The sequence below is a fragment of the Bombus huntii genome, chromosome 10 (genome assembly GCF_024542735.1).
Source record: "Bombus huntii isolate Logan2020A chromosome 10, iyBomHunt1.1, whole genome shotgun sequence".
In the NCBI taxonomy this organism is placed as follows: domain Eukaryota; kingdom Metazoa; phylum Arthropoda; class Insecta; order Hymenoptera; family Apidae; genus Bombus; species Bombus huntii.
Genome location: NC_066247.1, coordinates 6,184,625 through 6,210,060, shown reverse-complemented (window position 1 = coordinate 6,210,060; position 25,436 = coordinate 6,184,625). Strand labels below are relative to the sequence as shown.

General features: G+C 33.7%; 3 protein-coding genes across 4 annotated transcripts; 1 reads left to right on the top strand and 2 right to left on the bottom strand.

Annotated features, from left to right (window-relative positions):
• Positions 1–675: 675 nt before the first annotated feature.
• On the bottom strand, positions 676–16,736 carry LOC126870235 (uncharacterized). The gene is made up of 4 exons (XM_050627759.1): positions 16,588–16,736; positions 16,070–16,180; positions 12,919–13,052; positions 676–748 (listed from the first exon to the last, which is right to left on the bottom strand). The coding sequence occupies exons 1-4, from the start codon at positions 16,702–16,704 to the stop codon at positions 745–747; spliced, it is 366 nt and encodes a 121-aa protein (XP_050483716.1). The 5' UTR covers positions 16,705–16,736; the 3' UTR covers positions 676–744.
• A 1,477-nt stretch (positions 16,737–18,213) lies between these two features.
• On the top strand, positions 18,214–22,786 carry LOC126870223 (progestin and adipoQ receptor family member 4). Of its 2 annotated transcripts, none has more exons than XM_050627741.1 (5): positions 18,214–18,933; positions 20,419–20,478; positions 20,866–20,969; positions 21,045–21,182; positions 21,498–22,786. In XM_050627741.1, the coding sequence occupies exons 1-5, from the start codon at positions 18,747–18,749 to the stop codon at positions 21,723–21,725; spliced, it is 717 nt and encodes a 238-aa protein (XP_050483698.1). In that variant the 5' UTR covers positions 18,214–18,746; the 3' UTR covers positions 21,726–22,786. The 2 variants fall into 2 exon arrangements, with proteins under 2 accessions (XP_050483698.1, XP_050483697.1); XM_050627740.1 differs by having other exon boundaries at positions 18,217–18,933; positions 20,419–20,643.
• Positions 22,074–25,430, bottom strand: LOC126870217 (F-box only protein 9). The gene is made up of 7 exons (XM_050627732.1): positions 25,155–25,430; positions 24,702–24,923; positions 24,328–24,627; positions 24,091–24,254; positions 23,828–24,019; positions 23,521–23,755; positions 22,074–23,432 (listed from the first exon to the last, which is right to left on the bottom strand). Exons 1-7 carry the CDS (start codon positions 25,155–25,157, stop codon positions 23,211–23,213), a joined length of 1,338 nt encoding a protein of 445 aa, XP_050483689.1. The 5' UTR covers positions 25,158–25,430; the 3' UTR covers positions 22,074–23,210.
• Between the last annotated feature and the right edge of the window lie 6 nt (positions 25,431–25,436).

Here is a 25,436-nt window from a genome sequence, read left to right as displayed (position 1 = left end):
TTTTTAAGAACAACGATCCATTCGTCGCTGTCACGATCCTTTGTCGCTTTATGTTTCTGAAGGTGATCAATGCGCAATTTGCAATCAATTTTGTAATAACGTTAACAATGATAAACGCAAGAGAAGTATTTATTCCATCGTAAAGTATCGTTTAAAACTGTTATCCCTCGGAAACGCGAAAAGCGAGCGTGCAATATATGTGCAGTAAATCTATGTTATCTAATCATCGTGAAAATTTCAAATTTCAAATGACATTACTCGTTTCAATTTTTACGTTATATTATATTTTTGAATATAAAACGGAGCGCTGAATAATCGTCGAGCGAGACGATTTTAATACTTTCACGCTCCACCAATTGTTGTATGATAAACTTAATAAACTTAACAAATTACAACCTATTTAAACGATAAATGTTATGTGTGTCTTTTGTAAGGTTGGTCCACATTTTTACCTGCGCTGTGTATAAATAAACATGTACAAATAAATTGCATGTATGTCCAGATGAGATTACTTGCACAAAGAAACATTTCTCATTTGCAAGTGTGGGACATAATTTACAACACCTTTTCCACTCTTCGCATCCAAGACACCTATAAAACGACTAACAATGATAAATCGCTTATTAAGCAGGTTTCGTTGGTTCTGTTGTAGGGGACATTTCAAATATACTGTACCTTGGTATCCAGGAAGGGCGACGAATGGAGGCGTAGAGGACCGGCATCCTTTAACTTCAGTCCGTCTTGTCACCTGAATTACAATGGAATCACCGCCTTTCGATATGTTAAAGAACAAATGTCGATCGAAACTGATCGAGCGAAGGGAAGATTTATCGTTCGTACGAGTCGAAACAAGTAAATTTCTTGATGATCGACGTAACGTAGGATCGAAATAGTTCATGCATGCGAAAAATACCTCGTCGTGCGTTATACACGAGCGTGTTTACCACACGAGAGAACGTTTTCAGTTACGGTTACTATATTTAAGCCCCTGTAGTCCTCGTTTCACTGACACATCATCGAAGAGAACTTTATTTTAAGTCGCCTCAAGAGTCTCTTTCTTTCCATTTTTAAAAAGGCTGAATTAAAATTATACTTGAGTCTTCTGGATATAAATATATAATGGACTATCTCTTTCGAAAATATGCTTATATTTAATATTTATGGCAAAATTTGGTAATTAGTTAAAGTAATTAGAGTAGAAGCTTGTTAACACGTTGAATGCCACGCCAGTTCTACAAGGTTTGGCCGTGGCGCCACGATGAATTTTTTATTATGAGATACATATCATGTTGAAATATTACTTACAAGAGATATGTTACAGTGTATAATCAACATTAATGAATTTTTGCCATTATCAATTATCTCATATTGTCCCTTCGCGTGGCTAGATAATTGTTCTATGTTGTTACGTCCCGGGGCTCACCATGAACCATAATCTATCCCTCAGTCATACTTATTTGGACCCACAATAATCCTAAAAAACCGTCACAAGGTTTAGCATTTTTTACTTTACTGTCAAGGCCCTTAATTACCATCAAACATTTTTCAGGTAGAAACGTTCCTTAGGGTTATTGTTCACTAAGGTAAAAGAGGATTTTCCCATGTTCGACAGCCACTGATAGGGAGCACACATAGTAGATCTATATATCATTCCAAACTATTTTTATCAATTTTATACTGCATTTAATTTTGTCACACCATTGTGGCAACGATGGTAATAATACGAAATTTATAACTATTGATATAAAAATACTAAACGAGACTGGAGAAGGACTAACAGAACTAAAAACAATAATAGAAAGGCAATACAAGACGGCAAGGAGGCAAAAGCCCAAAAGTCGCCATAGTTTTAGAGACAGAATAATTAAGGGAGTAATTAATTGAGTGGATAAGAGGAGAGGTAGATATATAAGAAGCGAAATAGGTAACCGAGATGTAAAGCTCGTCCAAACCCGAAAGACACGGACTAGCAATATTAAAAAAAAATAAAAAAATTTAATTATTGATATTTGTTCAAATTACGTATTTCTACTAATCTTGGTGCGCCGGTCACCGGTGACCCCCATGGCATTCAACGTGTTAGAGAAAAGAGCGTTAAGCATGACAGCTGTAGATCATTTGTAGATTTTCATACTTTCTTTTTCTATTCATTCATTTGATCTTTAACTTTTGGTTTATGAACCGTAGAAGATTGTTAGAATCGTCAAAGTTAGAGTAATTGATTTTATTTACAGTTTTTTTGTGCTGTCATTCGCTTCGTGAAGAACGTAGTCCGTGAAAAACAGTCTATCGAAGATATTCACAGATTTATTTATATCCTAAAGACAAACACTGCGAAGTCATTGTTGTGAATCTTGTCAATTACCAAGCGATCTATAGCCGTTCTTAGAAACAGTTTCTTCAAAACATGTGATTTAGCGAACGCTGATATTATGCGCCATACCTGTGCTTCATTCAACAAGCTTTAAGTAATATTTTTGACGCGAACGAATGGAAAATCTAATTATTCGCAACCTATAAATTCCTACTTCTCTGTGTCCAAGAAGAATATGGTGTGCAGAATTAAAATTAAAGGCAAGAGTACAAAGAAACTATAAATAAAACAAATTACTCCAACCTCAACAAATCTGGCAATTTTCTATTCAAAACTCCCCATTACGCAGCTTATTTAGAATCTAAGGGGACAAAATTATTAAAACTGTTAAATTATTAGATGTTAACGTTTACAATTCAGAATTTAGCATCCGCAAAGATAATCTCGGACAGAGGATTTATGTCACATTGTCGTTGCAGAAAATAATCGCTGAGCCTGAAACCACCATTAATCAAATTCATACTTCGCAAATACTACGACTGTCCAATTTCAATGAACAACAACCAAACTTTCAAGTCACCATCGATAAGAACTTCTTGAAAACAAGTCACGTGTCTAACAAATCTGAATTGCAAATGAGATCAGACTCGGTCCAAAGTATAGATAGCGTTTTCTATGGTGAAAATAATATATTACGGAAGACTTTGTGGCTGATCGACGAGCGAAATTTGCGTCGAATCGAAACCAACAACGTCACACACGCGTCACACGTTACACGTGAACAAAGATTCTGTAAGATGGAAGTTCGAAAAGAACGAGTTGTTTCCTTGAAGGAGAAGGAAGTCGAAACGAAGTAGTGCGGAACGAGCAGGAAGAGGAAACGACGAATTTGAAAAGAAGCTCGAAGGTCGAACGCGGCTCGAAGAAGCTTTCCCCGGGTCTTGGTAACTGAAACTTTTGTTCTGTGTTAGACGATTTATGCGCAACTTGCCCAAGAAGGAAACCAAGACCTTGGTCTCGTCGAAAACTTGCCCGCTTATATGACAAACAGCTTGTCATTGTCGCATTTGTGAAAGATAAGTCGAATCGAAGGTGCTGTCACTTTTTTACTTTCGTATTTGGAACACTGACGATCGTTCGCAGATATATACTGACGTATGTGGGTATTTTTGGATTGAAATGTATCGATCGAAACTGCTAAAAGACGCCTCGCGGTTAATTAAGACTTCTTTGAGAAGATCACGATCGACGATTACCGCGGAAGAAAATTTCCAACGTGAAAAATATTTTCTTTTCGTATTTGCTCGTTCATTATTGCTTTTACAATTTTATTTTGTATTTTACACTATCTTGGGGATTATTTACCGAGTCAATTTGAAGTTGGGCTTTGCTGCTTGAAACGAGAAAGGGGAACGTGACATAGAAAAATATTTTACCCCTTGCAATTAACAAAATTACAATTCTTATGAGAAATTAAATTATTAGTGGACAGGCTTTTCCTAAAGTAGCAGATCTAATACATATAACGATTCATATTTAAAAGGGCTATTCTGTTATTGTACGTGTACATAATATCCACAGAAATTAAAGTTAGAGGGGAAATACTGGCATGGTGAAGCATCTTTCCTGAGAATTTAAAGATACAAGAGAATATCGCATATAATAGAAAATAAATATCTGTAGTAGACAATACTCAACTGACATAATATATACTGCAATAACGTGTATGTAACTCTACCATTGCAAACGTAGCATTGAAAGTAATTGAACAGATGAAATGTTGCAGAGATAAGGGAGATGCTGCTACCAGCATAAGCGTAATAATTTTATGTAATATCTTTGCTTATATAAGCGTTTCAATCCTTTTGAAATATCGGATGCCTCGTTGAGTGGCAAAATCAATTGATTGGGTAACTCCTTAATTATATATGTATATAAAGCAATGCGCCCAGTTAGACAAAGTACATAACGCACTACGGTCTATTAATGCAAGCACACCTTGTATAATCTTATAGAAAAGAAGATTATTTCTGGAACTAATAAAACTATGAAAAGACTGTCCCATATAGGAAAAAAAGCAGGATAATATATTTAGACTTTTTGAAATTTATTATCCAGATAACTGAAAGGCAGGGTATTTTTAGAATTTTTATTTAAAGTAAAGCTATAGGGACGCTTGTTCAAATTTTATTTACCAATTTGGCTGAAGTATACGAGAGACATGAATATAAACGTGAAGGATGTGACGAGCATATGAAAGCACTGTAAATGTTTTCGACTCGGTAGATATCGTGAAATCTGGCACGATCCGTAACAATTGTATGTCTTTACGTTCAACTATGACCTTTCATGTTCTCTCGAAATTCCAATAAGACCGACTATAATGAAAATTTATAGCAGCATTAAAAATCAGTGAAAGCTATCGAAATACTTCTATAAGTTTCGCGATCGTGTTTCCTTTTACGAGCTGAATATCGTTCTTCGATACTCGGACGAATAATCATTTATCCGACATTTCGTCGTCGATATTGTTCTACCAATAGTTCTTTAATGATATTCAACTTTAATGATATGAAATTATTTGATACTATTAGCAGCATAAAAATCTTGAAGAATTTCCAAATAAAAATATAAAGATACTAAAAATCCATATTGCAACTGTTTCAATCTCATTCTACAACTTCGAACTTCTAAAGATCACTCCAAACATTATCTGATTTAATTAATTATTATTTGAATATATATAAATTATTATTATATTTCTACTTTTAAGATACCACATACAGTTAGTCTCCTGACCATACCGAGCAATTTTCTCATACTAAAATTAACACAAATGACTTCACACCGAAAATAACATAAAAGACCGGAAAAAATCCTCGAACAAAAGTAGAAAAGACACCGAGAAAATATTCGAAATTCGTATTACATTCGTTTCAATGAAATTCCATCGCTTCGTTTCAAACTTTGTCGGCACCTCAAACCTCTAGAAACCATTACTGATAAAAATTAATTTTATGTATCACAATTATCACCAGATTAAACCAGATAAAACGAGACCTTATGAAGAAGCAATTTATGACACGTACCGTTTATTCATAAGCCAGTGCTCATTTACTAAACGCTGACGTCCACCCTTCGCGAGGAATTCCCCTATTATTGCAAGGCTGATCGAAACTTTTTACGAGCCCTTCAGATGGATGGGCAAATAAAGAGAGCACCAGGAGAAAATAAACAAGGACCTACATACCTAGATTCTAAGCTTGATTGGTTTTCTCTGCGTTAAATTTATTGTTAACGCGCTCTATGCTGCGAGGAAAAATAGATTCTTTTGACAGACCCATCATTTCCAATGACAACGATACATTAGAATTTGTGGTTCAAGAAAAAGTAACGCTTATAAAGTATCATTAAACAATCTGTTCTTTCCTTGGAGTTATTTTATCGATATAATATAGCCAGAAATATCTTTCCTTAATGGGACAGCTTTTCTTGAAATTATTCTATATTATAGCTATTTTAAGGTTGAATTCTAATTCCATGAAATCATACATATTCATGCATCTTTATGCAAAATGCACAAAAAACGTTCATAATCTATTTTTAACATTTAAAATCCTTTCTAACTTCAGTCTCCTTTATGCAATAAATGTTTATCTCGTTTATATATTGAACGACAAGGCGCATTTAAAATTTAAAATCCTTTTCATAATTTCCGGTTCAAATATTGGTAATCTATTTATAAAATTTCACCTCGAAAACTTTCCTCATTCCATTTACCTCATTTGTATATTTAAGGACAAGATTCATTAAAAATGTTTAATTCTTTTTACAATCCCCAGAGCAAACGTTCATAATCTATTTATAAAATTTCACCTCGAAATTTCTTCTATTTGCATTGTACTTTACGCAAGAAACTCTCGTCCCATTTATATATTTAACGACCAGATTCATTTAAAATTGAAAATTCTTTTTTACAATTCCTGGCTCAAACGTTCATAGTCTATCTATAAAATTCCATCTTGAAATCTTTTTCAATTTCAATGCTCTTTTTACGCGACAAATTTTCATCTCATTCGTATATCGAAGAACAAAACGCATTAAAAATTTTGAATTTTCTTTCCAACTCTTTACTCGAAGCAAAGCAACGACCAACACGCGCAACCGTAAGATCTTAATCGAGCAGAGAATCGTACAATGTTACGAAAGAAACCAAGAATCGAGAAACGAAGAACAAAAACGTAATTGGCGTAAGAACGAGCGCTCATTAGAGACGACAGGTTTTCTAGCTACGACAAAATCACAAGAAAGATCGTAACGTACAATAGCGACGTTAAACGGGGACTGAGAATTTTTATCGTTGCGGCAGCCAATTTGCCAGAGTACAAACGGTTTCATCGGGAGCCTTGTTTATTATCGTTCAATCGCGTAAACGCGTGCAGCTATGTAATTAATTAGACCGGTAACGAAGGTAATTAACTCGAGAGCACGGTCTCGCGTTATGGTTGGAGATAATTAGGAAGCTTAGATTTTACGCGTACCAATTGCATCTCCAACTGGCTAAGGATTCTTTTGCAGAACGTAATTTGTAGAAACTCTTGATTATTTACTGTGATTACGATTATGTAGTTTATCATCTCAAAATAATTACTCTCGGAATTTCTTCTCTTTTAAGTGGGCCTTGTGGGGCTTTTAACGACTTGCCTTGATGGTTTCTAGTGTGTTACGAATTTTTACTAAAATATAATTCGTAGTAGGAAAAAAAGATAATATTTTCCTGTTTTATAAAGGAAATTTTACAATAGGTCAGCCTTGCACGTGATTGTCTCTCGCCTACAGACAATTCATTTGTTAACGAGATCTAGCGATGAAACGAAACATGCTGATAAATGATTCAACGGAAACAGGCTATAAGATCGCTTAGATATACATTAGCAGCAAGCTTTTAGAGAAATATTCTCTGCGGTAACCGTAAATCGTCAAACTTTCTCGAAGTTTTCTCCGCGTAAAGATCAACCCAAATTATTACAAGATTCTACTTATTGAATTTAATGCCAAATTATTAAGCAATAAACTCTTCCTTTCTTAGAACGTAAACGCTTGTACAATGTTTTCCAATCGAACACAAAATCACAAGTATACCTAATTAAAAAATAGTAGAACTCTTAAAAAGACTTTCGAAAAACTTGTTCATTTAAAAAGAGGAATATCATCAACAAACCAAAGGGAAAGAAATAAAATTCCAACAATTCTACTAAAATAATTCAAAAATTCCAATAATATAAATTACTGTATGATGAATTTCTAAATAGAAGCACAAAAATCCTTTCATTTAGAAGGAACAGAAAATGACTAGCTAAGCTAAAAATGCAGAGAAGCTGTTTCTCCGCTGGTATCTTCTCGACCCTTGGCATTACTAAACGTCTACGAGGCTAAGTTTCTCCATCGTTCCTTCCTTATTCCCGGTCGTTTATCACGATCAACTGCAAACGCGCAAGAAATCGCGGTACACCGTCGGTATATACAAATTGCTATCGGGCGTATAATACATCAAGAAACGCGTTGGAATCTCGAAATTGAATAATTTCGAAGAAACGCAATTGAGATCAGTCATCGACCGGCACGCGATACCAGGAAATAACTGCAACGAGAAATTACCACTATTCGTTAAATGCAACCTTAAAGGCAACGAACGAAGAAGCTTTAAGCATTTAATTAATCTCTAAACTCTCATATTAGTCGTTTCGTATCCTCGAAATCTTCCGTGAAATGCACGATTAATCAACCGTGAAAATACCGCGCGTTTTTCAAACGTAAAATCTTGCTTCGCGATTGTCTGTTTAATTCGAAACGCGTATTATAAATTATCAATGGATTTTTTCCTGAATTCCGGCGAATCAATTACGATTCAATGGAAATATAAAATTCTGTTACTTTCTATTCTGTGTTTTGTTCTCCGAATTTCTTCCTATGTCGTTATCACGTTTTTTGTAAGGACTGGATTTGTTTCTTTTTCTCGATTAATCCTCGAGATAGAATCGGAACACTACGTTTATGCCACAGATTTGATAAACTTTGAATGGAAAATCTTCAGTAAAATTTCCTATGATACTTTATCGAGTCTCAAGCTATCTAATCATTCCAAACATAATAGTACGATTCACAGACCACGTTTCCATAATTTGTCCAGTGACAGCCACGAAATCATCAGTAAACGCACGATATGGATACTTAAATAGTCTAACACAGTGAATATTTATTTACGGAAAATTAGGATTGATTATAAAACGTTCTAGTTCAAAGCGAATCATTGTAAACATACTAAAATTCCAGGAGTCAAGTTACGAAAAGGTGAATTAACTAAAAAAAAAAAAAAAAATACCTGACTTCAGAATACAAATCACTGAAAATTCAATAAAATTCTGAGAGAAACTACGTTGAAAAATTTATTTCTAAACAGTGTACGACTTTCTTTACCGAAAAATAAAGCTCAGAAAATGATCGTAGTCTACAGTAAGTCAATGCAAATTCATTAAGAAGTTCCAAGAAAATCATCGATATACGATGTTACGTGGTTATCACTGCAACTTCAAAGATTTCCAAAATTAGAAGCGATAACGATCTCCTCGTTGATTTTCATCGCCTATATTAATGAAATTCTATACATTCTCCAGCCAGGTTTTGCATTGCAGCGTCGTGAAATTCGATTTACAATATCATAAATTGCCGAAAGTCGAGATAACTTCATCATGAGACGCAGTTTATAATATATTGATACAAAGAGAAATTGCACGTTTTTCTAGCGATGCAAGTGTACAAACTGGAACGCGCAAACACGTTGTAACTGGCTGCTACTTTCTCAACAACGATTAAAGTCTTTCCACTACAAGATTAATTAATTCTTTTTTGAAGAACATCGTAAGGAAGAAACATGTACACTGTTTACTCGTTCAGAATTTATAGCAATTGGATTTTTAAATCTTTCCATAATTATTCTAGATGTTTGTTTAAGAATATGAAAAGGCTCTTTATGTAAAAATATTTGTTCAGGTTCTATTCGTTAGTATCTTGCCATATTAAATAACAGAGAAGTAGCTCGTTATTTAACTTAATTTTCCGTTAAAATCCAGAAAAAATAAACAAATAATAAATTATTTGATGTAATGAGATTTATAAGAGAGTTTCATTACTTTCCTTAAAAAAAAAAAAAAAAAAAAAAAAACAGAAAAAAGAAAAGATTAAGCAAAATGTTCTATTACACAATGACATCTATTTGTTACATAAGGAATTCTAATAAACTCTACAGATTATTACAAAATTTTACTACCATCGTCATTATTCTTCATAAAATGTTACTTTGTGATACTCTACATAATTAAAGTTATGAATACATTTCATAAATAAGGAACTCAAGAAGATATACTCGCTCATATCAAGACATTTAAATGGATATGAATTTCCCTAAACTGTTTATATTAACGACATACTAGTATTAACTCATCAACTATATCTTTCATTGATTCATATATATGAAAATGAAATAATCTGAAGATAAAGAATTGTTCAAGAAGCAGAATAATTATATAAGCTTTCATAGTAGCGGACATCAATTTTATTCTGATATCTTAACTTTTAAAAAACATTTTTATCGCGTCATAGTGACACACTATACGTAGTTGCAACGGTCATAAAGAAAATTATCGCAAGTCATTTTATCTACGATTGCACGCCTTATATCCTATCAACTATTCAGATACTTTTAAGCAGCATGCGACGTCGTAGCTCTTTTACTATACAAAATGAGATATAATAACTCAAGTAAATGTTACGAAGTTCCATAAGAGTTATCAAAATACGATAAAAAGCTTCTCTGTTCCCCTAACGATAGCTCTAAAGTTATTTACAGCAAATATTTAGTTTATCCTGTCGCATTTAACTCAGAGGGAAAAGATTACATTTCAATATTTATTTCATTTCAACCCCAATAACTATCTGAACTATAAATTTTAGAAAACTTAATAATATAACTTGCAATAATTTATTCAACCTGCTCCATATAAATTTCAAACTCCAAGTTTACTAAACTTGCTAGAATTTTGAATCAACAACATACAAATAATAAAATTCTTCTGATGAATTTTGTTCTGATCTTCTAACATGTTAATAGCCATTTTCATTCTGGAGTAGCTCTCGTCAAATATAATTCCGTTTTATAAGATCATGGCATCTTCTCAAAACTCTTGCCTTTTAAATTTTCTTCTGCCAATCAATATACGATAATTGTCATCCGACAAACACGACGGTGGTTGAATAATTAGAAATAAAGTGCGCATCAATAAAATTCTCGTACGACAAATTTCCTTTAGCAGTTTCTCAATAATACTTTCCGGCGTTAGAATAGTTCAGAAGAGTGATGGCAATTGCCAACTAAGGGCATTTTAATTAAGCGATCTCAGCGAGCGACGACTTCTACAAAACACCTTCTCATCCACGCGCTGCTGCGACATACCACGTTTGTCCAAGAATCCTTCCGCGTTTCTGGCGAGCCAGTGCAACTAAATCAACTCCAACGGGTTCGATCACGAGTTCTTTTTCTGATCTATTTATTCTTTAAATCACGGTGCTCGAAATACAATCAAACTGAACATCTAATGTCTAAACGAGAAATATTTAATGCGGGGCGATCGATGCATTGAAAATAAAATTTACAGTGGATATCTCATGATATTGATCGTGTTAGAACCTCTACTATATTATTTAAACGATAGGATCGATATCTTGAAAGCTACTACCTCTTATTGTATACAATGAAGTTTCCGATTGTGTGAATAGTATGGAATTTCTTTCGTGTTAGTTGGTAATTTATTTTGTAGGATTTGATATAATGTTTCCAATCAATGAATAATAATTTTATACCAAGCGTGTGAGGGAATTTTATGAAATTAGATATTTTATATTATAAGTTGTTAGTTTGAATATGGATCATGATATGAATTAAGATAGATATGTAAATAATCGTGTGTTAAAATTATTCACTTTCTAATATCAAATATATACTTTCCAAAATTATTAAAAAGTTACATAGATTAAGCTGAATGTTAAGATACATATTTTATAAAATTTCATGGTATACTAGTTGTATAATAGTTCATTATTCTTGCTATTCACACATATTGAATAATATATGTTTTACATTAGACATGATAATGAACTTCTAAACAATTCTGAATAATTATAATCAAATCATCCAAAGCAAATTACCTTAATTAATCTATCCACTTTAAATTAATTTAATTTAACAACCTGTTTGATTATAAAACATAAGTATCTAACTAACCAATTTCCTAATCATCGACATATTTTGTTCTCTAAACAAACATTGCCTGACAAAACAAGCCTCATATTAAGTAGCAATCCGAGACACGTAAAACAAAGCTCTGTACACACTTACGCAAACGGGACCGCCAAGAACAAACAATAATCGTTTATTCATGACTCATTATACTTGATAAATTACAATACATATAAAGCGTCTGATAATAAGCTTCCAATCTTTTTTGTCTCATACGAGGAGGAATCGTTAACAATTGCAGCAATACACGAAATCTATTCTGGATAAAGTTACAGAACGTGTGTAATCAGCCACAGGAAGCAACACTAAAAATCTACTATATTTTTGCTGTTCTAAATCCCAGTATATACTTATACATTTCCAAGCAACAATTATAAACATCGAATTACGCGCAAAATTACTAACATCATACATGTCCTACGTACATTGAATATAAACTACACAATGCACATACATCTAAACCCTAATAAGTATCCTCCACTGTACCTCGACTCATTTATACCTTTCGCACGCTTGCAATTCTTTCCAAATAAAATCATTTCAGATAAAACCCACATCAGCACTCACGTATGCTTTTCGAATCGTTTTTCGAGACAATAGCCAACACGACTTATTCCGGTACTCGATTGGATCAACTACGTCCGGTAAATCTTGTAGAAAGACCTCCCCAGCGAGTATGTGGAAGCTCGAACGCACCGACCACGACTGACAGCCATAAAGATCTCATGGAGAATTTCTATCGTCTCCTCGGTTCATACTAGGCGTGTTCGGAGTGGGAGATCGCGTTCGTGGCATTGGTCTCGTGTGCTGTAGCTCCACTTATTCCCCACCCTGCTTCCTCCTTAATGTTTTTTACGCAAGTCTTACAAAAAGAAGTCAGTTTTGCGCTCCAACGGTTTTACTCTTGTTTTCAAAATATGATGCCATAGAAAAAACTTTGTTTCTTTTTTTTATTTCATCCGCAATAGTAAACACGTTTTGATTGCCCTAATTTTCTGCTTCAACATGCCCATGAATAGTTTATTAACATAGTCGTCGTATTGTTTAGTCATTGATTTACACATGCTCTTAATAGACACTATGTCACTATCAAGCAACATTGTGTATCAGACATAGGTTTATATTATTTGAACAGAAATATTAATGTTTCTTGCTTATAGTATATAAGATTAAGAGGTAATCGCCTAGATTCTCAGTCAGATCCATGATGGTATATATGTTATAGAATAAATAATTTAGTGCTGTTACTTACCTATAAGTTCCTTTACTTCGTGGACTTTCATAGTCAATGCGACGTCTCTTGTGTTCATATGAGAGAGACCCTGCAGAGTGTGAACGTGCTCTTGAATGGCTACGAGTACGATGACGCCTCCTGCTTCGTGGCATCTGAAACAAACGATAATATATTATTTAGAGTTCATATACACACACAGATCTAAAAAGAAATTAATGAATGAAAACCAAATGCCTCTGCAGCTAAGAAGACTCAGATTCATAAAATATAGTCATAAACCCAATGGTGAAAGTTTAAAGAATATACATAATTATACGTTCATTAAACTACTCTGCTCCATTATGATGATCAAAACATATTGAATATGGTATAAGAATTATGATCCAATATTATGACACATTATTAATGTAACATAAGAAATTCCTTTGAGAATAGTTGAAAATGTTTTAAAATGTTCAAGATATTATAAGAAAGCATGGTATTACCATAAATTTGTTATATTATATATATTCTTTTTTCAACATAAATATAACTTTATTGTTTGCTTTTAAAAATATTTTCAATACATAATATACATAAAAGCCAAATAAATTAAATGATACAAATTAAATGTATTAGGTGATTGATTTTTTTATGTATTAAAAGATTCAGAAAGGAAGAACTACATATAAAAAGAGTTATATGATATTATATATATATATGATATAAAAATATACAAATGAGCCATCATAACCAAAAATACTTATATGTACTTATGTATAATTCATGCAAATATGGCTTATCTGATCACTGTACTGTAACTAGCTTAAAATTACATAAAATATAAGTTGAAGCAAACAGGCAAAGTGAAACTTAACTATAATTTTTAAATGACCTAGACTTATTAGTTTTCTAGAGAAATTCTGACATTTTATCATAATTAATATGACATTACAATCAGGATTGAAGAAAAGAATCGAAGATCATAGATATATGAAATGCACAACTGAAAATATTGTACGAATTTCAGGAAGATATTAGGACCTTTCTATTGAGCCTTTCTATTGAAACGACAGTACATGTACTTACATCAGGAAGGCGAAACGGGCTCAATTGGTTCCAAATGAAACTGAAGATGGATGATATCCAAGAACGTGAAGCTGATGCTTGAGGTATGACACTGCTTTTCGACAACGACGTAGACATCAGCTCAAAAAATTCTGGAAAATGTGGGTAGTCGCATCGTAAGAGCGTACTAAGCACTATAAGGAAAACAGCCCACTCCGAAAAGATAAGTAACTATATCTATAACTCTTGAGAAAGTTTGTTGAGAGTGCTATACAGCCCTATGCGAAAACCAGAGGATTCATTTTCCATGTGAAATCGTCAATCCCGCCAAAATCGTTGAACGTACGTTACACGGGAAACGTGGAGGAGAAGACGATTAGAATGATAATACGATGTGCACGACGGCAGATATAATGAAGAGCAGGGAAATAAAATAAAAATGAGGTAACGAGTACGTATAGGCACGCTTACCAGTAAAATCAATGCTAATGGAATACTCGTCTCTTGGGACGAAGCGTCGAGCTTAAACCCTAACATCCTTGAAGAACAGATTGTGCATTGCGACAACGTACAATACGTACGTATTTAATAATCGTGAGAGAATGAAAGCGACAAAATTTACGAATAGAGAGACAACCGCAAAGCATACGCCATAAGGGAACTTTCATGAAACGGCCATCTTGAAGGTAGAGAAGCATCAAGTACCAGTGAACGCAACACATGCATAATTTTTGCTGGACATTTTGAGTAATCAAAGTTTAACGTACTGTGATAATATTTGCGAAAACAAGACTTACGTTTAAGGGATAAATCAAGCTTGGTTGGTCCCAAAATGTACTTGCAAACACAAAATATTCAAAGAGCGCAATGAGAGTGCTACGTACGACACTGTTGTATGTGACAACGATGTGGACATCGGATCGATGCGATTGGCGAATGGTATTCGACTATGTTCGTGCGGAATCGTAGACCCGAGTATAAACGAACTGAAACGACTGCGCACGAGCGAACCTTACTAATCCCCCACACCACTAAGTGCTTGCGGCAGATACAAAACGATGTAATTTGTACCTACAAGTACCGGCTACCACGTTCACAGACAATAATAAAAATTCATGCAAAATTTATTTTTCAATCAGAAGAAAATATTTCTAAGTTCAAAACGATTATAATTTACTTCAATAATAAATTGTTTTAATTATGTATGTCGTATAAACTTCGTGTATATTGCACAATTTTTCATAATTGTTTCATTATACTAAATACTTTAATGTTATAAAGTTAAATAAATTATCGACGTACTAATTATGACATTATTAATTTATTTTTATATTTTAAATAAATATTCTATGAACAATATCGAAATGAAATCGTATATTTCGATACGTGTTAGTAAATAAAACACTTTCTTTAATAACTATTATTCTATTATTATTCCGTTATAATAATAAATTATATATATATGATGCAATAAATTCTGAAAATGGAACAAATTATTTCAACTAAAACGAACGATGTTTGTGACATGTGTGATATACGCCTGATAACCTCGTTTGTAAGCGGCACGAAGAAAACGTGTATCGTACAAAAACTATATAAAAATAACACCCAATTACTAATTTATTATGCAAGTATTATCAGTACGAAATAAATTTGCTATTTCTGTTCAAAATATACATTAAAAAACAACCTAGCCTTTATTCCAAAATATCAATCTAACTTGTTGCGCTTATTTTATTAGAGGAACTTTACATACCTGTCCCCACATTAGATTAGTAATAACTCGTACGACACCACACTTTATTAAAGTCATTAACTTCCAGAGCATACTCAAATTTCAAGTAATTGTAAACAAAACTAGAATGTTCACGAGGTTCTGAAGTAATCATATAAATTCTCCATGACCGATTGATGTCGTTTGATGACCTCCGTATATTATCGTAGGTGGCACCACACCCAAGTATATTCAAGAGGGTAACTACATCATTATCGGTAAACGATTTATGTAAGCAGACGATATGCCTACGTAAGATAAATTAAAAATTACCGCGAAAATTGAAAACAAATAAACAAGCATATTCTCAAGAAATGACTATTTTAAGAGAAAAGTAGAGACACTTACCCCTATTGTTGAATCAATCGCGATGAGTTTAGAGTTCCTCTGGGTGTAACATTTCATCATTGCAGAAGGGATCAAATTCGTTGCGATCGTCCATAATTCTCTGTATGAATGCTGTAACCATTTCGATCATTGTTCCAACAAATTCTGATTTACACATTCTATATTATAAATTCTATATTTACACATGTATAATTCGAAACTCGTTATGAAGATTCACTGAATTATGCGCAAAGAAAAAGAAACAAAAAGCAAAAGCCACCGTTATACCGTGCACTACATTTTGTGACCATCGAAGCTACACTAAGTCCTTTAACACAAGGGAACTCCGATTCGATGAGAGCAAGTCGATAACTCGATGTGATTGTGATTACCCCGTGCACAAGGCCACGTGATACATCTGGACCTGCGCCAATCGTGTTATGGAGGAGGGAAAATGATGATAGGTGAATTAATGGATTTAATGACTGTACATAGTTAAAATTTCGACTTTTTACACTTGACTTCTACAATGCACATACCTGTCGTCCACGATAAAGATAATCGCGATTGTTTTGAACCTTTAATACGCTATTTAAAATAGACGTGCTTCTTGTAGTAAAACGGTATAATAGACACTGTACTAAAACTGCACCCATTTTATCCAGCTTACGAAATGGACTCGATGCAGGTAATGTGTTTTAGCTCATAGCGCTTGCGCGACTAACTAACCCCATACACGAAATAAAATCAACTTCACAGCTTTGATCGTAATCAAAGAATAAAGACTAAAACTGTCTTAATCATTCTATGCGTATAACGTGTTAGTAGATCAAGTAGCTACAAAGGGACAATCGTATCGTATATAGCAAATGAAATCGACTGTGATTCACGAATAAATTATATAAGCTTACAAGTTGGAAACTGTCCATTAGATCGAATCGAGTATCTGTCCTTATCTTTTCTTACGGCTGCAGCCGCAGGAGGCAGATCGCGTGAAATTCACGTTCACGTGTCAGGTCTTGTTTCCTGTTTCCCTTAAAAGACAGTGAATGACGTTTCGCAAGAAAAAGGCAATCACTCCGAGAACAATCTAGAGTCAATGAGTATCGCACCGTCGTTTTCGATTTACACGGTATTCAGATCGTGTTGAATATTGGCCCTACATCAAAATCATCTTTTTATCTGAAGCGCGGTCTATTGAACTAAAAATATTGTCTGTCATTTATTTCGCTTCGTGACTTTCAATTTAGAAAGCAAAAATTGATCTTCAAGCACGATAAAAATAAAAATATGTAACGCGTTATTTTAACAGTTAAAACGAAAGAAATATCCATTCTTTGGATTTTTAAATCACATGGGTTTATTAAATTTTATTAACGAGATCAATATTTATATATTTATATCGACATTTTAACGTTTCCAGGGCGATTTATATTGACGATGTCCGTATGACAATAGTAAAATGGATCTAATCAACAGTTGCCAAATTCATCGATGAAATATTGAAAAAGGTAATGTGTCCTTTTAATTGATCGCACGTATAAATATCAAGCCCCATGCGTTTCTTAAATAATCCAGTCGCGGCTATAAAAGGCACTCGAGTGAAATTGGACAAAGAAATTTTCCGACAAAGAAAATCAAACTTCTACGAAATTCAGAGTATACGATCCGCAAAGTCAAAAAAGTACTATGATACAACTTCATTTCCTTAAAGCTGTTCTCTAAACAAATATTCATATAAGAATAATTCGTTGATTTTCTTCGTTATCTATGCGATTCCTCGATCAAATAATAGGAATCCACGTGCATACATACATGTATAGTAGCTCAAGAAAGTATTTGAACATTGCTCGTGTTACATAAAGCATTTTGAAATGTCATTAACATTGAAACGCAACTGTAACGATTATACCGATAAAATTGAAAACTAATCTAAGGATGCATAAAAAAGTCACATGACATTTACCGTAAACGTACATTTAATAAAAAGTTACTGTAATGGCATGAAAAGTCACTTTAAACGTATAATAAGAGTTAAAAATAATGCGTGTATAACATTCATAATATATTCGTAAAAGAGTTTCGCGAGAATTCGAATACGTTCGCAAGCTACTGAAAGTGTATTCGATTGGCAAAAGTTCGGTCAATCGGTTCATTACCTAATTCCATTCCAATAGACTTCTATCGAAAACCCATGTTCACATGTTCTACCTTAGAAATAATCCTCACAGCCGATTTTCCCCATACGTTCATGACGCGTGTAATTTCTAAAACCGGCGTGGTTCTGCGAATTAAGCAAGTCCCTCTGAACTGCATTTCTGGGCTAAATCCGTGACCAAGCCCGCGGAAACTGGTCGCGTGTATTCGAGGGGTGCGTTCTCTTTGGCAATGAAAAGGATCGATGCGGTCTCCGTGGTAACGGCACCGTCAGAGAGGTCGGAACTACGGATGGTGGTGGACAGAGAGCATCGAGTACGCAACTGATGCAGTAACGACACCACCGACGTCCAAGACACTCGTTTCTAGAGGTTGATCTGTGCCCCGCGCGCGGCTCCGTGCTTCTAACATTCCTCACGAGCACTTCGTTTGCACGACGTTGCTTCGAGACGACGAGCATCATGCGGAGGCGGCAGATCCTCCGCTCCAGGATATTAGCAACGCGAAAGTATTTTATCGCCAGGACAACGATCAGAGAAGAATGCACGAGGAGCCATCGCAAGAAGAGAAACCGAAGGTTCGCCTTCTGCGACGATGGAGCGACATGCCTCAACACTTGCAATTCAATCCCCATATCCGCACTGGTTACAGACCGCTCATGACCGTCGGACAGTGTCTTCGCAGTCTCTTTTATATACACAATGAGACTGTTAATATCATAACACATGGTAAGTTCTAAGCTGTAGAAAATAGAAAGCGAGTCCTTTAGGAAGCTATGGTGGTACTTGGATTCTGCTATGGTGGATGAATGTCTAATTGAGATTGGGAGATCTGAAATGTTTTATCAATTGTCGGATGATTGGTATCAAACCCTCTATACCCTTGTGTGATATAGAAGAGTTACATACCTGTGTCTTTATTTTCTTTTCATACTGAATCTATTGAAATCTTTTTGTAATTATTAAATGCAAGCAGGTTCTTTTGGCAAGATTAATGTTGACTTTTATTGAGACAGAAACGTAGTTATTTTCATTAGTACATCACATTGATCTATATATCGCTGGAAATCATCTGTACATTCATATTATACATGGTAATTATTGCTTCTCAAACTTCAAAATAAGGAAATCAAAATAAAGGAGAAAGACATTTATCTAGACACGTGTGGTACTACTACACGTGTATCAGTTTAGACAGTATTGAAATGAGAATAGAATAATAAGCGAAAAAACTATTTTTCGAAAAATCTAAAATGTTATAATATGAAAATTTTCGTGTATCTAGCTTTTAGATATAATCACTTTAGTTAGAATGTCGGAATGTGGTGCGAAAGGGAGAGTTACGTAGCTGTCGTGCTTCAATAAAGTAGAAAACTGGATTACCCTTGAACTAAGCGATTTCAAGGTCAACTTATGAGAGAAATCATTATGTTTCTATCGGCGCACTGCGGGGTAACAAAAGATCGATCAGCGAAGCCGTACGTTATCCTTCGGTGATCTATTCGTGACATTGATAATAGTAATCTCATATTGAAAAGAAAAATTCATGAGAAATTCCTAAATACCTTCATCCAATATTCATATGCATGTTCTATATCAATTTTTAACGATCCGATTGAACAATCCATGAGACGATTTTACGATATTACGTATGTATGTAATATCGTGCGGAAAATGTCTAAAACGGGAATGTCACGTTACGTCAATCATATCAAACAACAAAGAGTTTATTAATAACCGAAGAATAATGGGCGTAAAAGAGACTATACGTATGTGAAGGTAAACACGAACATCACGTAAAAGCATTTATTTAATGAACATTAATTCTCTAAAAATGAACATTGTTCGCTGTTGCACGAGATACTTTATACGACGAGGTAATTAAGAAGTAGGTAATTAGAGAGAGTGTTCTTTATTTATAATTAAAGAATGGAAGCTTCTATCTTTTTGGACAGAATAAAGAATAGAGAATATTACAAACAAGTACAAATTATGTATCAATTTCATTAAGCCAAAGATTTACTTCATATGTACTTGTACAATGAAAATATGATAATATATCATTCATTTGTATGACAAGAAATGACTTGTTGCATAGGATCGATAGATTTTCAGTTGTAATTATTTTAACAAACTAATGACACTCTTCTTAAGTTTATTATTTATATCCTGTCTTTTGATAATGTAAATTAATTAAACAAAATTATGTTACAGGATTTGCCATCCTATACATGTTATTGACCATTCCGCAACTTCTCCCATGGAATACCAAAGGTATCCTCATAGCAGTTTTATCTTGGTGTCATTTAATCGGTGCCACTAGTCCGTGGATCGGGTCTTTTATTTACCACCTCTTTATGAATTTGAACTACGACGAGATCTTCTACCGAACGCTATTAAAATTAGACATGATCGGTATATGGCTGTGTCAAAGCTTTGGTAATTATTTAAGCGATTATTACAGTATAATTGAATCACCTTATTACTTTAGAAATCAAAGTGATTAACTTCACCTTCTGAAACATTCTTAATTTCAGTATTAGCGTTTGCTTCTTAGAAATCAAAGAATTGATTGATCAGTTTGGCTTCTGCATGATTCAATAGTTATATGAATAATACGATAATAGTTCTAATAGACTTGAATTCCATTCCTAATCTTAGGGGCAATACCTATGATGGCTGCAACAATCCACTGTTTGCCTGATATTTATTGGTACTTCTGTATGTTCATCTACTGCTTCTTTTGCATTTGGGGTCTTCTTAAGGTATCCACGACTTATCCATTAGAAATTAAAAATCATTGTCTTTAGTTTTTAAACACTTGAAAGTATATTTCACAGGCGATGAACGCGCGATCTCCTTGGGAGAGAAGATTATGTTTCGCACCCCTTTTTCTCATGAGAATGCTGATGATGACTCTGCGATACTTAGGTATCGGCGGTGGTTCTCCAGACGCTTTACTTCACATTGTACTACAGGTAAATGCTGTCATATACTTCGGTTCAACTCTCTGTAACTAGAGTTTTATTTGTTTATGCGAATAAAAATTGTAATTTATTATAATTTCACCTTTTAATTCTAATAAATAGACTATTTGGTATCAACACAATGATGTAGTAATAAGATAGAAGGGGTTGACCATTTGCTCATTTCAGAGAAAATGCTTAGTTTTAAATGTATCTATTAAATAAAAAGGTATTAGTAACATTAGTCAATGCAATTAGTAAATTTTTGTATTATGTATCATTAAAATATAAAATAAAACCATTGAAAATATACCTATCTTCTTTTAGGATCTTGTAGCGGTTGTGGGAGCAATAATAGGCGCCTTGCGTATTCCTGAGAAATGGATACCAGGCAAACTGGATCTAATGTTGAATTCTCATAATTTAATGCACGTGCTGGTTGTCCTGGCGATTTGTTCGATGCACGCTGCGACTCTGCAAGATCTTGCTTGGATCTCCGACTCGTCCGCGTGTAATAAAACGATCCTCGATCAGTTGAAACACGATGAACTGTGATCGAATGGTGTGGGTGAAAATCTTCTAATGAAGTCTGTGATAAATCGAGCCTACGCCAACCGTCGGTTACTTTGTGTGTAGGTACACACTCTGTTTAATCGACGGCCACTTTTTAAGTAAAGAAACCAAAGAAAGAAATAAGTATACGTACCAAAATTTAATACATATAAAAAAAAAGCCAATATAACGAGAAGAGAGCACGTGGAATAGTTGAAGTACAAGTACGAGTACAAAAGTTAATTTGTCATATCACAGAGAATAAGATAAATGGTGAAATATTTATTTTCATCGTTAATTCGAATATCAGGAGTAATTCCATTTTTTTCGAGTAAAATAATTCAACTCGAATAAGCACATCAAAAATACGTTTATTGTTGTGATTATAAGAATTTAAAATCCGCAATAATTTATGTGTTCCCGGACATTCGTTCCTTTAATTAGACACACATCGTTTCTCAATGTCGATACCACTCGTGTAAACGAATAAAACTATCCCAAAATATCGATTGGAATTTATTTAATTCCATAGGGGTTTCAATTATTCATACGTAAATTCATCGCCCATAAAGAGGTATCGGGAACGAAGAATGCACAATCCGTTCATTTACATTTGAAATACAGGCATAGATTAACCTGCTATCCACAGTCGATAGATCTTACAATTAGAAAGTAAATGGTATAAATTTAATTAATATACGTATATCAATCGTGTTTTCGTTTCTTTCACGTACTTTGATTGCGTGTATACGTTTATGATAAAGTTCTATATGAAATTCGCATAGAGCAGAGCCGCAAGAATGTCTCGAAGAATGAAATATTTTATCTGAAGAGGAAATTTATCAATAGATAGTACGCGTGCTAAATAAATATATTTTTAGTATACCATATCGCGTATGAACGTGTCCTTGCGGATCTGATCGTTGGTATAAATTGCATGCTGCAGTAGCTTATAGTCTGATCGAAATTAATTATCGATATATGTATGTATTGCGTTAAAATTATTTATCTCCGACGTTATTTTCATTGAAAATTTCATAATTAATAAATAAATAAAAAAGTGATCAATTAGTATATTTTAAAATAAAAGCACCTATATTGAAAACATATAACGCATCGTAGAAGTGCATAGTAAACAATATATTAAATCTTAAATCATTCAGTACGTATCACCTACAATTAATGTAGATAGAATTTAAGAGAAAACTGTAACGCTAGAATTGTACAGTAGGTTAATAAAAATTATTTAAGAAATATTTTGATAATAAATTAAGAATAAAGTATTTTTTTCATTAGAACTTGTTTATAATACATTTTTATAAGCGGAAGAATGTAACATTAACGTGCATACTCTGAATGTACATCAAGAGTGATCTGTACAAGATTTAACGTTCGCTTGAAGAATATAGTCTTCTCTTAAATTTCAGTTCCATTATGTAGGTACTCTTACACAATTCAGATGATTAATAATTTTGCGTTCAATTACAATTATTGTAAAGGAGCTTCACTTTCTTGAGTATAACTTTTAACTCTGCTAAATTTAAGCGACGGGTATCGCCCGCCAATAGCCGATACTCTCCATTCTCTTACAGATGGCTCCTTTAAACACATTTTCGCTTCATGTCCATTTCGATATTTTGTAAATATAGTGTAACTCAGCCATTTCAATTGCGAATTTAACCGTCTATGATGATCCTGAATTTCAAATTCCTATAAATATCCATAAGTATAATTTGATCATACGTCTTATCATGTTTTTAATATTAATTACTTTGATATAATATACATTGATATTTACAATATGAAATGTTTGTTCCCCACTATCATGCATAGTTTCTTTCTTCTTCTTTCTATATGTACTAACTCCTTTTATTTCCTGTTTCTTGAGCATTAGAATAACACAATTATCGCGTAATATATAATGACCAATAAGAACCGATGGATTCCGTGGAGTGCGATATTTTAAAAAATTTACACAACTTTGGGCTTCATCAGTTGAAGTTAGCATCAAAACTCTTCCTTCGGGAAAAAATCTGTTTATCAAAGAAATAATATAAGAATTGACATTTTTCTCAATTAATATATAATCAAGTATCATCACATACCTCAGGTACCTGAAGTATTCCACCAGATGCCAAGGTCTATAAAATCGATCTTGGAAACTATTTTCACCATCACGAATGTAACTGGTTTTGCTAATATAACATCCATTATATCTTAGTCTAGGCCGTTGTAAATACATATCTCTCCATGATTGATATTTTGGAGCATAGGTTCCACAATTTACACCCCATACTCTATACAATTTGATCATTTTGTGATCACTCCATTATTACAGAGATCTATTAAGTGATTTTTATTGACATACCTAACACAGGCAAGTCTCCAGATTTCGGTATCTCTTGCAGATATATAAAATCCACGACATACTCTGGAGAACATTTCAAGAGATCTCAAGTCAAGTTCTGAAGATACAACCCATCTTAGGATGTAAAGCACTATCTCCATAGGCAAGGCAGAAATATGTGTTGTCTGAAAAAGGAATGCCCTGATAATGTTCCACAACAATATAGATTACCCAACAATTCTAAGTATATGTACTCACAGTTTGTTCAAATTTAGGGAAACAAACGCATTTATTTTGATTTACAATTTTGCATAATTTAACAAATAAATCGCTTTCTTCTTCATCTTCTTCGTTATAATTTTCAGCATTTTCACCAATGTTGTTTATATCATTGTCATATCCTTCATGATTATCATCGTTTGATTTTACTTTAGTTGATTCGTATAAACGTAACTCAATATCAGGAACTAATAACACAGCTCGTTTGTAAAATTGAATTGCTTCATAGAACTTCCTTCTTTCCTCATATTCAATTCCTTTCAGGAACAAATTTCTTGCCTGAAATATTTACTTCCACATATTATATACATACATAGAGATATCTTTAGAACATCCATTGGTCATTATTATACCTTGCTTTCAATAGACTCTTCATCGTTAGAATTAGAGACATCAACTTTAACTGTCTTTGTAGACTGCGTTCTTGGTCGATCTCTTTTGGGCGATATCTCTAATTCACGTTGCCATTGCTCTCTGAAAGAAGTCAGAGCATCCTCGATGTTCGTTTCCGAGAAAGAAGACCCTTCCTGATCGTCTCCACCGTCATCTGACTCGCTAGATTCACTAGAGTGGCTCTATTGATATTACGATCAAATGTTTATAAATTACTTGATCACCTATTAAAATCACATTTCAATAACAAAAATAAGAATAAATTGACTGTATCAATTACTTGGCTGCTTTATTATGAATGATTCTGAAAATGACGTTTTATTTTTCCGCTCCGTTTGAGGTTATATTGACGTAGGTAACTTCTTACGTGGTAACAATGAAAGGACAGTCATTGATTTCCATATATTACGTACCATTTTTCTTTCTGTTTCGATTTCCACGGTATTATTCCTTCAGCGCTTGTACTCTCGGTCAGAAAAGCGTACAACACAGCGAAAGTACAATCTCGCCAACAAGACCGCCGCCATGGTTTTCGCCTTTCTGCTTTGCGATTCAATTAAAGGCCATACCGGAACCGGCAGCTATAGACTGTATTGTGTGTTTCAAGCTGATGCAATTCAGTTTGAATTCCTACTACTTTGAAAAACGATGATTTTTGAAAAGCATCAAAAGCATATGTTACCAAGAATTAAAAC

Excerpts from the sequence above, each read along its gene's own strand:
- LOC126870217 (XM_050627732.1), bottom strand. Across the intron at positions 24,020-24,090 it reads TGGAGACTTGCCTGTGTTAG|AGTATGGGGTGTAAATTGTG; the intron begins GTATGTCAATAA and ends CAAATTGTATAG. Across the intron at positions 23,433-23,520 it reads GGGAACAAACATTTCATATT|GAATTTGAAATTCAGGATCA; the intron begins GTAAATATCAAT and ends GGATATTTATAG.
- LOC126870223 (XM_050627740.1), top strand. The coding sequence starts at position 18,747 with ATGCACGAGGAGCCATCGCAAGAAGAGAAACCGAAGGTTCGCCTTCTG. Across the intron at positions 20,970-21,044 it reads GCATTTGGGGTCTTCTTAAG|GCGATGAACGCGCGATCTCC; the intron begins GTATCCACGACT and ends TATATTTCACAG. Across the intron at positions 21,183-21,497 it reads TACTTCACATTGTACTACAG|GATCTTGTAGCGGTTGTGGG; the intron begins GTAAATGCTGTC and ends ATCTTCTTTTAG.
- LOC126870235 (XM_050627759.1), bottom strand. The coding sequence starts at position 16,704 with ATGGGTGCAGTTTTAGTACAGTGTCTATTATACCGTTTTACTACAAGA. Across the intron at positions 16,181-16,587 it reads ATCTTTATCGTGGACGACAG|CATTCATACAGAGAATTATG; the intron begins GTATGTGCATTG and ends AAATGGTTACAG. Across the intron at positions 13,053-16,069 it reads CGATTGATTCAACAATAGGG|ATGCCACGAAGCAGGAGGCG; the intron begins GTAAGTGTCTCT and ends CGTTTGTTTCAG.